This window comes from Syngnathus acus, chromosome 2 (genome assembly GCF_901709675.1).
Source record: "Syngnathus acus chromosome 2, fSynAcu1.2, whole genome shotgun sequence".
In the NCBI taxonomy this organism is placed as follows: domain Eukaryota; kingdom Metazoa; phylum Chordata; class Actinopteri; order Syngnathiformes; family Syngnathidae; genus Syngnathus; species Syngnathus acus.
The window spans coordinates 618,019-634,065 of record NC_051088.1 but is presented as its reverse complement, the minus strand read 5'-3'; the positions used below and the strand labels follow the sequence as shown (position 1 = coordinate 634,065).

General features: G+C 41.4%; 1 protein-coding gene across 5 annotated transcripts in view; it reads right to left on the bottom strand.

The window, feature by feature from the left end:
- itpr3 (inositol 1,4,5-trisphosphate receptor, type 3) overlaps nt 1-16,047 on the bottom strand; it is a 312,780-nt gene that overhangs the window by 169,608 nt on the left and 127,125 nt on the right. For 4 of the 5 annotated variants that reach the window (XM_037245884.1, XM_037245880.1, XM_037245883.1 and 1 more), the window contains 4 exons: nt 13,596-13,763; nt 10,134-10,208; nt 1,773-1,892; nt 216-341 (listed from right to left, as the gene is read on the bottom strand). In XM_037245884.1, coding sequence (XP_037101779.1) covers nt 216-341; nt 1,773-1,892; nt 10,134-10,208; nt 13,596-13,763 — 489 coding nt within the window. The remainder of the gene's footprint in view (nt 1-215; nt 342-1,772; nt 1,893-10,133; nt 10,209-13,595; nt 13,764-16,047) is intronic. The other variant, XM_037245881.1, reaches the window with a different exon arrangement.

The window sequence follows — 16,047 nt, the reverse complement described above, 5'->3', positions numbered from 1 at the left end:
ACTCCTTAGCTTCATTTTGTTCTTTCTTTATTTCATATTGTACAAATAGTCTTTCTCCTTTGTGGCATCCAGCAGTCCGGATCCAGTGTGGCACCATGTTTCCTCATGTAAGGCTTGGTACAACAAAAAACATTGTGATGTATTGGGTGTGCTGTTTGCTTTTTTCCTAAAGCTCAACTTCAACATGACTGTAGGAAACTGGAACTGGTACTGACTACCCCTGGATTAAGGAAGAGACTGAGGTTCTTGTGCAACAGAGCCTGGTTCTCTTGGTTGCCCATGCAGAACTTCTGCAGGAAAAGATGAGTGTATCTGATGATCTCTCGCATCTTCACGTCATTCTACAGACCAAAACAGGGAAGACAAGAAGACGTTTTTAGCGCTTTTCATGCATTTACGTAGGTTTCTATTTATGTTATGATCGCATTGCTGTTGCTTGGTCGCAATTTCAGTCATTATCAGGAATATTTTTGTGGTCAAAAGGACTGATTTAAATCCTTTGAGTTTCCATTTGGTTCGTAGCCTTATGGTTGTAACTTGTGAGAAAAAGGTTGTCCATCATGTTTTTTCTAGCATCAAGATTGACACATTTGATTGATTGGATGTTGAAAGCCAACTTCATTTCTACAGCTCATTTGGGTTGCTCGTGATCCCAGAAGCCTATTCCAGCTGACTGGGTGAAAAGGAAGGTATACGCTGGGCTGGTCGCCAGCCGAGTCACACTCACATTCACACCTACTGACAATTTAGAGTCACTGCTGCAGCTAAGGCCATGCTTTTAAATTGTAGAAGCCGGACTACCCAGACCAAAGAAAGCAGGAATACTTTCTCTGCCATGGTCTTGTTCAGACATGGCAAATATTTTGCTCCGATTGAAGGCAAGACAAAGAGAACTTATGGCAGCAACATGCAAAAGATTATAATACTCCAACCAAGCTGTGAAAGACATAGATTACTTTATTTGAAAACTTTATTTTCTTTAGTCTCAGTGGAAAGAAGTTGTATTTTACTACTACAATTACAGTCTGAAAGGGCTCACTTTCTCTGCCATGTTCCTGTTAAGACATGGCAAATGTTTTGCACTGATTGAAGGCAAGAGGATTTCATCGCAGCAACATGCAAAAGTTTATAGTACTACAACCAAGCTGTGAAAGACATAATTTTTTTGAAAATGTTATTTTCTTTAGTCTCAGGCCCTGTTGGACAAAAGGGTAGCCACCCTTCGCCTTCCTGACTGTCATCGGATTTGCAGCTTTGGACACTTAGGTGAAGAAAGGGGCGTAGCTGTGAACTGATTACCATCTGGTGGTGTGCGGGCCTCAAGGTTATTTTGATTAATGAAAACTAATGAAAAATCTAGAACTAAATATGAAAAAAAAAAACGGTTTCATTAACGGGCGGCATGTCTGCTTTACAGTTTGAAAGTACAGGGTTCGATTCCGGCTCCGGTCTTCAAAATGATGTTCGAACGAACGAACGAACGAACGAATACAACTCTTGAATTGTTCTCATACTGATGCGTTACTTAAGATGAGCCGCTCAACCCTCGATCTAAAGCCGTTATAACAAAGTGGGCATTTCAGGTTAACACTTACAGTCCTTCCAGTGATGCAAAATAGCCATGCATTAAACTAAAACAAATGAAGAGAAATGTTCAGCTTTTTTTCTTCCTCAAAATCGTACAAGGAGTAGGCTTCTGTTTTAAGAAAACAGAAACTTGGATATCATCTGCATGAGAATGTAAAGCACTTTTTGGGGGTTGGCGGTCTCACCTGGTCGTACGATACCTGCAGCAAGTCCAGCATGACTTTATGAGCGCCCATGTTCTTCAGCAACCTCTGCTGCTTCTTCCATACGCCACTGCTACACATTTTGTTCAGTCTCTCCAAGATCTACATCACCACAACACAACAAAACACAATACAACGCAGCACATCACAACAAAACACAACACAATACTTTACATCAGCTCAGTTGCAGACTGGAGGACCAAACTTCAAATTCCCTTCTAACATCACCTCCAACATCACCATCAGAGTTACTATATACTTTGGGGTTCTTTCGTATGGTAAGCACTATTGAGTAATGCAGACTCAAACCAATAGACGTTTCAATGGCTTCTTTCCATTTATCAGAGATATTTAAGAGTTGAGTAATATTTCACAATGGCAGTTGGACTCCACAGCTCTGCGTCATTATTAGCACAGTTGTTGTTGATCAATATTCCCACAGTAGTAGACACTATATTGAGTAAAGACATAGCCACAATGACTCTATACTCTGAACATTTCAGGTAATAACCTACCGTTTTTTTCCGTGTATAATACGCAAAATTTAACTAATTTATTGTCCTAAAATCTGGGGTGCGCATTATACATGGGTACAATTTTTTTTTAATTTTTTTTTTTTAATTTAATTTTTTTTTTAATTTTTTTTTTTTTTAAGAAAATCATGGTACTGGTACGAGTATTGATTTATGTATTGTTCTCTTCTTGTCATGTTGTGAAAGAATGTGGGTTGAATAAATACCGAAAGAACAATAGTGTGTTTGTACTGTGCTCTGGTCATTTCGTCAAAGAAGGGCTAATAGTCCTCTTCTCTTCTTGACTGACAATGAATGTGATAGTTTAATACAATCAGCAAATAACAAAATGCGTATTATAGGTAATATTTTATTTCACAACACTTTGCCTTGTTCCTTTCGTCTCTGCTGTTCACTTCAAACACGCTCCATACGAACGCAATGCTCTCGTATCAGACGCTTGCTCGATCACCTGCTCGTTTGCTGTCACAATGTACCCTACACAAATCCGAAACATTTGTTGCGGCTCCGAGTCACGACGAGGGGCAAGTTTTGGTTTCCAAGGGTGTTATTATTCCTCTTCAACGTCTCTCCCATACTTTTTCACATGTCCGCACGTCACTTTCCTCTCTTTTCATCTGATCGCGGTGGTGCCTTTAGGGGCAGTCGGAGAAATCAACGCCAACAAAAAAAAATACATCCAGCCTAGTTAAGACCATACTAAAGACTATAAAAATGGGACCCATTGCCTCCCTGCGTGTGTGACGATCATTGGGACTTAAAAAAAAAAAGAAAAAAAAAAAATTGGGTGCGTATTATACATGGGTACAGGCTTTTTTTCCAGCATCAACATGCCATTGTTAGGGTGCGTATTATACATGGGGGCGTATTATACACGGAAAAAAACGGTAAATGTACACTTTGTTTTAGTGGTGTTTTTTTTCAATACCAGAGTGTAGCTACTGTCAAAGTCAAAGTCTGCTTTATTGTCAACCACATGCCAAGACACACAAAGAAATCGAAATTACGTTTCCACTATCCCACGGTGACAAGACATAGTACACGACATACACTACTGTTCAAAAGTTTGGGGTCACAAAATTGTTTGGGTGACCCCAAACTTTTGAACGGTAGTGTAAATATTATTATCATAAAATATTATGAATTAAATATTATAAATTATATCTTATATTTGTATAAGATTATAAAAAATCTATGAATATAAGTATACATATATATTATAAGATTTTTTACACAGAAGATTATATATATAATCTATAAATAATTATCTAAATAAATATATACACTACCGTTCAAAAGTTTGGGGTCACCCAAACAATTTTGTGACCCCAAACTTTTGAACGGTAGTGTACATACAAGCAAACAACACGAAATAAAAACAAGAAGGCAATGAATAATAAGAGTGATGAATAAATAATAAATAAACAAATAACACAATAAATAAATAAATAAGAGGAGCAAAACGGAGCAAGTGTGCATACAGCAGACAGTCAGAATATAGCGCAAAAGTACAGGACGCTACGCAGAAGGGGGGAGAGAGTTCAGGATCCTAACAGCCTGGAGTACGAAGCTGTTGGTGAGTCTGGCGGTGCGGGAGCGCAGGCTCCTGTACCTCTTCCCAGAGGGCAGAAGATCGAACAAAGAGTGAGCGGGGTGACTCACATCACTCACAATCGTGGTCGCCTTGCGGGTGAGATGGGAGGTGTAAATGTCCTTCAAGGAGGGGAGTGAAGCACCAATAATCTTACCGGCCGTGTTCACTATGCGCTGGAGGGCCTTCATGTTGTAGTCAGTGCAGCTACCACCCCAAACAGCAATACAGATAAGTTCCTCGTGTGTTTTAACTACGGGTTCAATGGTCCATGGCAAAATATTGGGGTTAACTTCTAACCCCTCTAGTTGTCACACACGTTCTCTCGTTGTTTGAACTGTAGCTCAGCTCGGTCAAAAGGCAGCCATGGTTGCCAGGTCTGTGTATTATTTCATACTTTGGGCTTCTTGTTTTGATAAATATCTTGTAAATGCTGGCAGTCGCAAGTTAAGGTTTTTATTTTCTTGTTTCAAAAGTGCAGCTGCTATTTTGGCCTTTTTCTGCTCCCAAACCCAAGAGAGACCAGAAGTATGCACCTCAACCACCACTAAAAAAAACTCCTGACTTGGTCACTTATATTTCTGTACACAACTGGCAATACTGAATATAGAGAGGCATGCCTAGCATGAGCAGAGGAATCGAGAGTCAAACGTTGGAAGAAGCACTGGTGTGTGTGCAAACTTCGGTTTCGCTATCAAAACAACTGTTTCTTATAGTGCATAAAAGCAGACAAGGACTATATATACAGTGATCCCTCGCCACTTCGCACTTCACCTCTTGCGGATTAACTATTCTGAGGGTTTATAAGTGACAGAAGAACGGCGTTTAAATACACGCTGACAGCATGGGGTGTGCCTTTGAGCAATGTGCTTCACTGCATACAACTGTCACAAACGAGGCAGGACAACCATGTGCAACACGGTCTCTTTATTTGGGGAATGGGAAAAGGGGAAAAGGGAGGCTAGAACGCCAGCAGAGCAGATGAACGAGGCGACTGACGAGCTGGTCAGCAAGCTCACGTGGTGGCAGACCAGCAAAGCAAGCTCGTGATCAGGGACAGGCAGAAGGTCGGGTCGGGCAAAGAGAGTCCAGGCATCTCGCTACACAGCAGATCAGGCAAATGTGACTCAGGTGGCAGACGTACGTACGTGTGTCAAGGCAGACGAACCAGCGTGGACTGACCTGCGCAAGGCCCCTGTATACGCGACCTAATCAGTGGGTAACACGGTACAGGTGGCAGCGATCAGCGCCAATTAGTGTGCGCAGTTCCGCATTGGTGAAACCCAAGGTCTAGCACAGAAGCGCGTCAGCCGGACAGCAGGGTGAGAACGGAGTGTAGACGTAACACAGCCGCCCACAAAGGCAAAGGAGTCAGGATAGTGGTAATCTGATAGCACGGGGAATGCCTCTGAGCAATGTGTGTCACTATGCACGTCACTGAGGACAGGCGCAGGAGGCCGTCAGCCGGCCACGCACAAGGGAAGAGCCCCAACTGGTGCAGGAGGAGTCAGGACACGTGACATTATTACATGTTAATTCTTTTATTAACTGTAGAGGTACAATACATGCATAGAACAGTGTGGGAATGGTTATTAGGTGAATGGGGAAGGTTTATGTAGCATAAAAGTATTGGGGAGTGTTAGGGTTGACAAATTATTTTGATCATATGATAATGTTGGCATGTAGACTAGAATTACACTGCTCAAAAAAATTAAAGGAACACTTTGAAAACACATCCGATTTCAATGGTGAAATTTTTTTGGGGGGATATCTATACTGATATGAACAGTTTAATGTCTCAGGAACAAAAGGATGCCACATCTTTTGATGGAAATAAAAGTTTTCAGCCTAAATTCAATTTTTGCAACTCAAAATTCTTTTCAATATCTTGTGCGGCCCCCACGAGCTTGTATGTATGCTTGACAACGTCGCGGCATGCTCCTCATGATAGTTGTACTAGGTTCATCTTGTTTTTTCTTTTTCAATTACTTCACTGTTTCTTCTATATCAAACAAATTTCTTTAGGTTCATTTACCTGACATGTTTCGGCGGGTTCTTCCGCCTTCATCAGAGTCTGACTCTGATGAAGGCGGAAGAACCCGCCGAAACATGTCAGGTAAATGAACCTAAAGAAATTTGTTTGATATAGAAGAAACAGTGAAGTAAATGCTCCTCATGAGACGACAGATGGTGTCTTGTGAGATGTCCTCCCAGATCTGTCTAAGGGCATCAGTGAGGTCCTGTAAAGTCTGAGGAGCAACATGGCGGCATCTGATGGACCGAAACATTATGTCCCAGAGGTGTTCTATCGGGTTTATATCAGGTGATCGTGAGGGCCATTCAATTGTGTCAATTCCGTCATCCTCCAGATACTGTCTGCATACTCTTGCCACATGAGGCAGGACATTGTTGTGGATCAGGAGGAACCCAGGACCTACTGCACCAGCGTAGGGTCTGACCATGGGTGCAAGGATTTCATCCCAATACCTAATGGCAGTCAGACTGCCGTTCTCTAGCCTGCAGAGGTCTGTTCGTCCCTCCATGGAAATGCTCGCCAGACCATCACTGACCCACCACCGAACCGGTCATGCTGAATGATGTTGCAGGCAGCATAGCGCTCTCCTTGGCTTCTCCAGATCCTTTCACGTCTATCACAGGTGCTCAAGGTAAACCTCTCATCTGTGAAAAGCACAGGGCGCCAGTGGCGGACTTGCCAATTCTGGTGTTCTATGGCAAATGCCAATCGAGCTCCACGGTGCTGAGCAATGAGCACAGGGCACACCCCAAAGGACGTCGTGCCCTGAGGCCACCCTCGTGAAGTCTGTTTCTGACTGTTTGGGCAGAGACATTCACACCAGTAGCCTGCTGGAGGTCATTCTGTAGGGCTCGGGCAGTGCTCAACCTGTTTCTCCTTGCACAAAGCAGCAGATATCGGTCCTGCTGATGGAATGAGGACCGTCTACGGCCCTGTCCAGCTCTCCTAGAGTAACTGCCTGTCTCCTGGAATCTCCTCCATGCTCTGGAGATTGTACTGGGAGACACATCAAATCTTCTTGCAACAGCACGCATGGATGTGCCATCCTGGAGGAGTTGGACAATCTGCGCAACTTTAGGAGGGTTAAGAAATCGCCTCATGCTCCCAGTCGTGATAATGACTTTAGCTAAAGCCAACACTTGTGGAAAAACTGTTAAAAAAGATCAAGAGGAGGAACTTGAAATGGCCTCCACCTGCAAAACCAGTCCTGTTTTGGAGACCATCTCGTTATTGCCCCTCTCGTGCACCTGTTGTTAATTCCATCAACACCAATGCAGCTGAAACTGACGAACAACCCCCTCTGCCACGTACCTGACCAAAACCTTATCAGAAAAGTCCAATTGAATTCATGCCATACCCTGATAAAAAACTGTTCCTTTAATTTTTTTGAGCAGTGTATTAACTTAAAACATTTCACCTTTCCTTGACTCTGGAAAGTTTCCACATTCAGTTGTTGAAACTTTCCAAATGATGTGGAAACATTCTAGCTTAGTTAATTATCTAAAATACTCCACTAGTTTCTGTTTCCACAACCCTGTAAAACAAAGCGCTATGACCCTCTGCACTGATTAACCAGTTTGCAGAGGTGACCCCCGAAACCTGTTCACTCTCACCCCCACCCTGCTTTCTCTCTATAAATATTCCCTTGCAAGAGGCCTAAGTCAGACTGCTTTCAAGCACCTCTGTACCACTCAGGGTGCTGATGGCTTCTCCGCTTGCAAGCGTAAAATGGCCAAACTGTCTCACGTGTGGTTCTTGCAAAGACGTTAGAGTGAGCAACACTCTAACAGGGAGTTGTGTATGGGACCACAATGCAACAGGAGATTCATGCGCAACTGTAACTCACTTTGGTTTCCTATGCATGATGTCCCCTGGTTAGTGTTGTGTGTTAACCCTAAAAGAGGACACTTTGCATCGCTTGACAAGGTAAACCACACACCAACAAGAAACACTACACGTTGGAAATTTCAATACAACGGTGTTTAAATTTCTAAATGATACATATACCGTTTCTACTTCGGAGATCTTTATTTATCGCGGGTGATTCTGGAAAGCATCTTCCGCGATAAACAAGGGACCTTTGTATGCAGTAGTATGTTCAGTAACTGTTAATCTTGAAAGAGAAGCATTAGTATATCGTTCAGTATACTGTTAAATAGATTCTGCTGAAAAGCAAAGTAAAGGGGTATTTTGAAGAAAAAAAAAAACCCTAACCAAAACCGTAGCGCAAAAACTGAGGTGAGGATCGTATTGTGGGTTATCTGTACCGTTACATCCCTAGTTTTAACATAAGGATGATTCTGGCTATAAGTGTTATCAACACTGCTTCACTTCTTTTTACATTTGATGGTAATTACGAATGGTTAAAGTATTTACCACATTAGAACTTTTGTCACTAAAGTTGGCTCTTTTTTTAACCTTTTATACTTAACTTCTTTTTACACTTATAAAACAATTTACTTATAAAACATGGCTTCTTTTTGCACTTAAATAACAAATAAATGTTCTGAACTTCTGAAAATATTACCTGATCTTGTTATATAACGTTGATAAAAAATACAGTAGATGATATTGTACTATAAAAAGCTTATGACTCAGTAACAAATTACAAAGGCAAGGATGGTGGAGGTTGTTTGAGGAGTGAAATTAAGTACTTAGTGTCAAATATTCCATTTGGAAAAGTTGCCTAAATTATGTTGTCAAATGTAAACAAAGATTTATCTATAAAACAAACAAAAACAAAAATTCAAATTGGGTTTTTAGTGATCTGTTTAAAGTCCCCCGCCATATCTTTTGTTCGTCTTCTTATAGGAGGGCTGTCCTAAGTCGGTTATCAAGAGCCTCTGACCTGACTATTTTCCATGTCTCACTGCTGCAACAAATCACATTAAAATTGAACTACATCATTATCAAGCTTCTTTAGAGCTTGCTGATTAGTTGATTTAGGTGTGTTGCAGCAAGAAAACATGGAAAACGGACAGGACAGCGGCCCTTAAGGACATTAAACAGACATTGTTTTCTAATGTTTAAATCATAATTTTGGTTAAAAACACCCACAAAGCCATTTTAAAGCTATTTTAGTTGGTCTTAAATGGCTGGCAGATAAGGCAGTTAAAATTCTCCTTAATATTGTATGTATAAATAAGCTTTGCTCTGACTGGGTCACTGTTTTCCTTAATTTGATATGGAAAATCCTCCAATAGGTAGCTGCAAATATGCCAGCATTTTCTGACATCATGTTTTATCATTGGTGTTGGCTCTGTTGAAATTCAGTGGGCCTTCAATGCGATCTTTTTCTCTCTTTTTTTTTGACCCACAGCCCTGTCATGGTGGTGCCCAGCAACGGAGAGCAATCTGAGACTCACTTTGACCTGTTATGCACAAAACAGTGGGAAAACAATCGATTTTGATGAGACCTTTAAATATTTTCCACTGCAGGATACTTACTTGACATGCTAAGCCTCTGATCGCTGTTGCCGTATTTGCCCTGGCCAAAGCAGACACTTTAAGTAGATACCACATGGGTGACCTCAATCAGTCATGAAGACAGTGTCACGTCTCGTCCCCAGCCGTTCCACTATGTGTCTGTTGTCATGGTTGCTGTCTGTGTGCTCGCCCCTCCCCTCCTGTGTGCCCATGACTAATTTGATTATTCTCACCTGCCTCTTGTTACCTGTCGTGTATATAAGTCCTGTCTGCCCCTCACGCCCCGTCGGATCATTGTTGTTGTCTTGATGTCTTTTTGGTTCCTGTTGTCGTAATGTCTTCACGTCCTTTGTTTCACGTCCCTGTCGGTTAGTCCTTTTGTTATTTTGTTAAGTCATGTCAGTTTGCCGAGTCTGTCTTTGAGTTCCCTTCAATAAACCCTGGTCCAAGCTGCACTTGGTCGCCCTGCTCCATCCGATCCGTGACAGACAGAAGACCCTCATTGTTTTTGTTCGTGTGTAAATGTGTTCAACATGGCTCTGTTTTTGGATTTTTGAATAAAAACCTATTTGGGTCATGTACAGCCACGTAGAGATGGTACTCAGCAATAAAAATGTGACTTGTGTGTTTTGATGCAGAATGAAGGTTTGAAATAGATCCTCAATGGTCGCAGCGGCAGAACAGCAAAACACACTGCACACATAAATCACGCCCACACCGAGTGATTGACAAATGACAACCCAGCAAAGCTTGCTGACCTCTTTGACGTTCTGATAGTTCTCGTTGTTCTTCCCCCCTTTTTCCTTCTTGGGGGTGCTGTCCTCCGATGCACCCTGCAGGAAGCAGAGGCAAACACAGCATGCGAGACACGCTAATATGACAGGGAGAGGTACTTTAAATAATACTATTCGAATGCGGGCAGTAGGCCAACAATAGAGATTTACTCGATCTAATCTACCTAATTACTATTACCGTATTTTCCGGACTATAAGGCGCAACTAAAAACCTAAGATTTTCTCAAAAGCCGACAGTGCGCCTTATAGTCCAGTGCGCCTTATATATGGATCAATTGATGAATTTGTTGATCCATACTGGTTGTACACAGTGCTCTGCCAAAATGTTTCAGTACCTTTTAGTACGACTAGTAAATTACAAGGTCGCATCGCTTCCCAACATTACGGCAACTGTAGTCAGGGGGCGTCACCGCTCGTTGTACCCGCGAGGCTATTTCATTTCAAAATAGGCTGCTCCGTTAATGTTTCGAGTAAATTTACGGATTGATATGGAAGGGAAACATAGGTAAGCAGTACCAATGTGTTAGATCGAACTTTAGTCAGTTCCGATCATTTTATAGGAGATCGTTTGAGAAACGCGATTGTTTACACTTTGCTGAGGCTCATGGGAGATTGCGAGCTGAGGCTCATGGGACTTAGCGGATGGCTAATGCTATGACGATAGCTGCTATACGTACCAGGCTATTTCATGTCAAAATAGGCTGCTCTGTTAATGTTTCGAGTAAATCTACGGATCGATATGGAAGGGAAACATAGGTAAGTAGTACCAATGCGTTAGATCGAACTTTAATCAGTTCCGATCATTTTATAGGAGATCGTTTGAGAAACGCGATTGTTTACACTTTGCTGAGGCTCATGGGAGATTGCGAGCTGAGGCTCATGGGACTTTGCGGATGGCTAATGCTATAACGATAGCTGCTATACGTACCAGGCTATTTCATGTCAAAATAGGCTGCTCTGTTAATGTTTCGAGTAAATCTACGGATCGATATGGAAGGGAAACATAGGTAAGTAGTACCAATGCGTTAGATCGAACTTTAGTCAGTTCCGATCATTTCATAGGAGATCGTTTGAGAAACGCGATTGTTTACAGAGGGCTCGTTGGTTATTGGCTAGTGGATGCATACCGCAACCCTAGTCAACCTCAGTTTGTTGCAGTATAGCTTCTATTTTATGCGCCTTATAATCCGGTGCGCCTTATATATGGACAAAGTTTTAAAATGGGCCGTTCATTGAAGGTGCGCCTTATAATCCGGTGCGCCTTTTAGTGCGGAAAATACGGTACATCTTATTTATAATAACAATCAATGCTATACCAAAAATGGAGGATAAGATAATATAACATCAGATTCACTAGAGATGCTTCTTACAATTAATTATGGAATGCACTAACGCGTGCAGACAGCAACAGAAATGTTTCGTTGTAATAGTTGGAATACGTTTTGCTCTGCCCAACCAATCAGGAAACAGAGAAATTCTGACATCATTAAGGTCCACGTCCCTGGTTTTGTGAAGAACACTTTGAGATCAGCTTTGTTAAAGAATCAATCTGAACATTAGTCTTCATGGAAAAAAAAAAAACATCCTCCCATTAAATGTATTACGTACATGTTGATCAGCTGATAAATAATAAATGAATGTGGGTAGAAAGGGCATTCTGCTGGGATACGGGGGACGATGGCGTTGCTTCAAGTGAGGTCTGTCGACATCTCTAAAGTAAAATTATTTCGGGTGATGTAAAAGGGAGGTCAGCCATTGTTGTAACTTCCTTTGCGGTTATAAACCAACAATAAGGACATTTTTGAAAGGTTTTGTCAAAATGATCATGGACTCAAACAATACAAGATTCAATGACATCACCAAGGAACTACAAGAAGTTAAAACCAGCTTACATTTCACTCCGAAGGAAGTTGATGTTATTAAAATAAACCAAAGTAAACAAACCGAACATTACAAAAAAATGCAAAGAGAAACCTATCAGCCGTGTTACAGTGCAATCATACTAACTGATAAATTGGACTATCTAGAGCACGGGTGTCAAACTAATTTTTTTCGCAGGCCGCATCATAGTCATAGTTTCCCTCGGAGGGCCAAAAATTGTTCAAATATTTTAAAAAGACAAACGGTTATAAAAAAACCGCTTGCAATGTCTCTATTTTTTTTAAAGTGAAGACAATTTGTAATGTTAGTAATGACACAAAGTCAATGCAAAATTTGTCTTTGCGGGCCACATAAAATGATGTGGTGGGCCGTATCTGGTCCCCGGGCCTCGAGTTTGACAACTATGATCTGGAGGGACAATCAAAAGGAATAACTTGGTTATTGATGGACTGGAAGAAACACCTGGAGAAAATTGGGCTACAACTGAAGGAAAAGTACTAAAAAAATAAATAAAAATTGCAATTTCAAGACAAAATTGATGGGGAACGAGCTCATCGCACTGGAGTAGTTACTCAGCAGACAAGGCCTAACCCAGTCCAATTATTGTTAAATCTGTTAAATTTAAGAAATATAAAAACTAAACTAGGATCTTACAGAAAGCATAATATCTCAAGCAGAGGTGATTACTTTAAGACTGCAAGGGTAGCTTAGCTTCCCCTAAAATGTAAAAAAACAAGTGATCAAATATATACTGTTCTGTGTACATCATTGACTAAATATGCGGTACAACGCGCTCAACTTTTGTCCAGAATTAACTTCTTATCACTGGTAACGACGTGGCTTTCCTCTAACTCGTTCCCGCAGCTTCACAGTGCGCTGGACGTCCACCAAGTTCAATAGGGAAGCAGAGTGCAGCAAAACGAGACGAGTCATTGGATAAATGCTGGGATTTGTCCCGCCCATCGGACACCCAGCATCTCTGGGGGTGTATGGGGAAGTGGGCTGGCCTCGTCCAGCTTCTCCATAATGATTAGATGATCTTTCTGAGCCTGAATCTCTTTATAATTGACAGCGAAATGAGCAAATCAGCGATCGAAAGAACAGAGGGTAGAATTTACGTACATAGAAATAAACCGACACATTTTATGATGCAGGCCGAAATTGAGCTTCCCCTCCTTGAAAGACCAGCATCCGCCACTGATCTCAAGGTATCAAATGTAAAATGAGAGTTTCTGTGACAGACCAGCCTGAGCAACTATGTGCAACACGAGATTGAGTTTATTGAGGCAAGTCAGAATTCCTCTGAGATGTGGAAGTCCACCACAGCGGTGTCAGGCAGGTCGAATGCCATAAAAATTTTATGGCTGGTGCGACTTGTAATCCGGAGCGATTTATAGTCCGGAAAAACGGTAATTATTCCAAATCTCATTAATCTCAATGGGAATTTTTGTTTGAGAAGTTTACCCCAAGGACATTTTTAGTTGTGGTCAAACTTGCTGGTTATGATTCATGCACATATTGGACAAGGTGAGAGTTTCATGCTACCTCCAATCTGTTTTTCTTGTCTTTCTTTTCCTTCTTGCTGTCTCCGCCTCCAGACATCTTCTTCTCTATCCACAGTTCAGACTTTTCCACCAACGTCCTCAGACGATCCAGATCTGATTTTATCAGCTTGTAGTTCTCCACATCCTGAGCTGAGATGAGTAGTTGGACCTATGAATGTCAAAAAAGCTCGGTCTTGACAGTGGTTATAGTGGTACCATATATTTCGGAGTATAAGTCGCGTTTTTTTTTCTTAGTTTGTTATCGATGTTCGTATTGTCTATCTGTTTATTTATCTGTGTGTTTCTGTATCTAACTGCTGACTACTGAATTTCCCCTCGGGGATCAATAAAGTCTCTCTCTCTCTCTCCCTCTTCATTACTGTTACTGCTGTATTCAAATAATTTCTGTATACAGATCATTTTTTTAACTTCAGATTGTTTATTTACTGTTATTGTCACTGATGTAATCCAAATCACATGTTATCCTGGTCAAAATTCAGTTTTCTTGTGATTCTCTTTCTTTCCCTCATGTTTAGTATTAGCACCACAGGTAAATCTATAGTAATGTAGATTGCGTGTCAGACATTGAAACTCTGGTTGAAGTCGGGACAGGGCAAGATAAGGAGATTGCTTCCACCCGCTTCCCTTTTCAACAAGTCATGTCAAATGTGAAATGGAACTGTAACAAATCTGTTGTGTACTTGCCGAAATAATTCAAATCTAATCAAATCAGTAGGTGTCAAACATAGAGCCTAAGCAATAAAGCACTCAAATACAAGGTTTTTTGTCCTTCGGAATTAGTGGATTGACCAATAGTTAGACATATAAATCAGGTTTCTGGTTAATGTATCGACATTTATAAGCATGCCATTTAGCCAGCAGTATCTTAGAAATGCATATTCGTTCAGATTTGTTTTATAGGTAACATTTGAGTATTTTTGATTTACTCATTTCTTTTCACTCTGTTGTTAAAAAAGATATTTGTGACAGCAGTTTCTTAGCAGACTTTCGTGATGCCCACATTACTCGACTCTCTACTACAGCAATGCATTTAACACTTTGTGACACGCCCACTCTCCCAAGCTGTCGGAAACGAAGATGAAAAAGCTGGTGAAGCATTTACTTTGTAGTTACAGATACAAGTGGCGTGTCGTTGCTAGACCAATCGGGGGCGTCTTCAGCTGGTTCGACGTATAAACGTCGAAAAGAGGGTAGGAAAGCGTAGAAGAAGACAGAGGCAAAATGAAGGCTGTGAAGGTCACATTTTCATAGCCTTAACTCACGATCCATCTCCATAGAATCCAGGCCAAATTCGAGGGTTGGTTGTCGGAGGCTGCGTGAATTTGGACACAGGCGGTGTGGCCTTGTTGCACCGGAAATGACGCCACGTCGATGCCATATTGTACATTGAAGGAGGCTGCCTACTAATTTGTACAGAGATAATCCGCCTGTCCAAATTCGCCACGGCTTATGCGGTCCACGGAGGCGGACCTTCCAGGGCTGCGAAGGACCCAGCCTTTGAACTGGCCTTGGAAGATGCAGCCTGCAAATTTGGACACAGCGGTTCTATTCAATTTGGTGCACTTCCTGTAAGTTTTGGGGCACTTCTTGTTCATTTCCTGTTCAATTTGGAACACTTCCTGTTCATTTTGGGGCACATTCTATTCACTTCCTGTTCAATTTGGGGCACTTCCTGTTAATTTTGGGGCACCTTCTTTTTGATTTGGGGAACTTCCTGTTCAATTTGGGGCACTTCCTGTTAATATTTATGAACACATCTTGTAAAGAAGCACTGCAGTCAAGTTAACGAGTAAGCTAATGCAAGCATGCATTTAACACATTATTGTGTTCCCCAAGAATAATACAACACCTTTGATGCAAATTATCTGACACAACTACTCAAAATACACCCACAAGAAGTGAAAACAGAGCGCACAGTTCTAAAATCAGCAGAAAGACTGACGCTAAGTCTGTGAAAATGAGTGCATAGACATGCAATATTATTAAAGTGAAATTAAGTTTATTATTTTTGTCATCTCAAGCTTAAGGTTTTACTGTGTCCATCGTTTCCATAGATTGAAGGAAATGAACCATCACCGAAATGAAGTCTTTTGGCAAATCCTTCTCTATACTGACAAAAGATTTCTGAAACACTCGTCCTTGAACAAGCAGGACTTTGCCCACAGACCTGGAAACACTGCTTGAAAAATGACATTTTACCAGGCACTTCTTTGAGGTTCTGATGCTGGGGGATGGTGCAATGAGTTGTGTGGATTGATGCATCCAACAACGGAACATTCAGCATCCTTGAGTTGTTTGGACTACAAAAGTCTGTCCGAGTAATAAAGATGGCGGATTTGCGAAACCGTTTGGCCAAACCCATTTCTTTGTTTAGTAGTGCCGCCCCAACGGATGTATATGTAAAAATACGTAATCGAAAACGGAGAAAACTG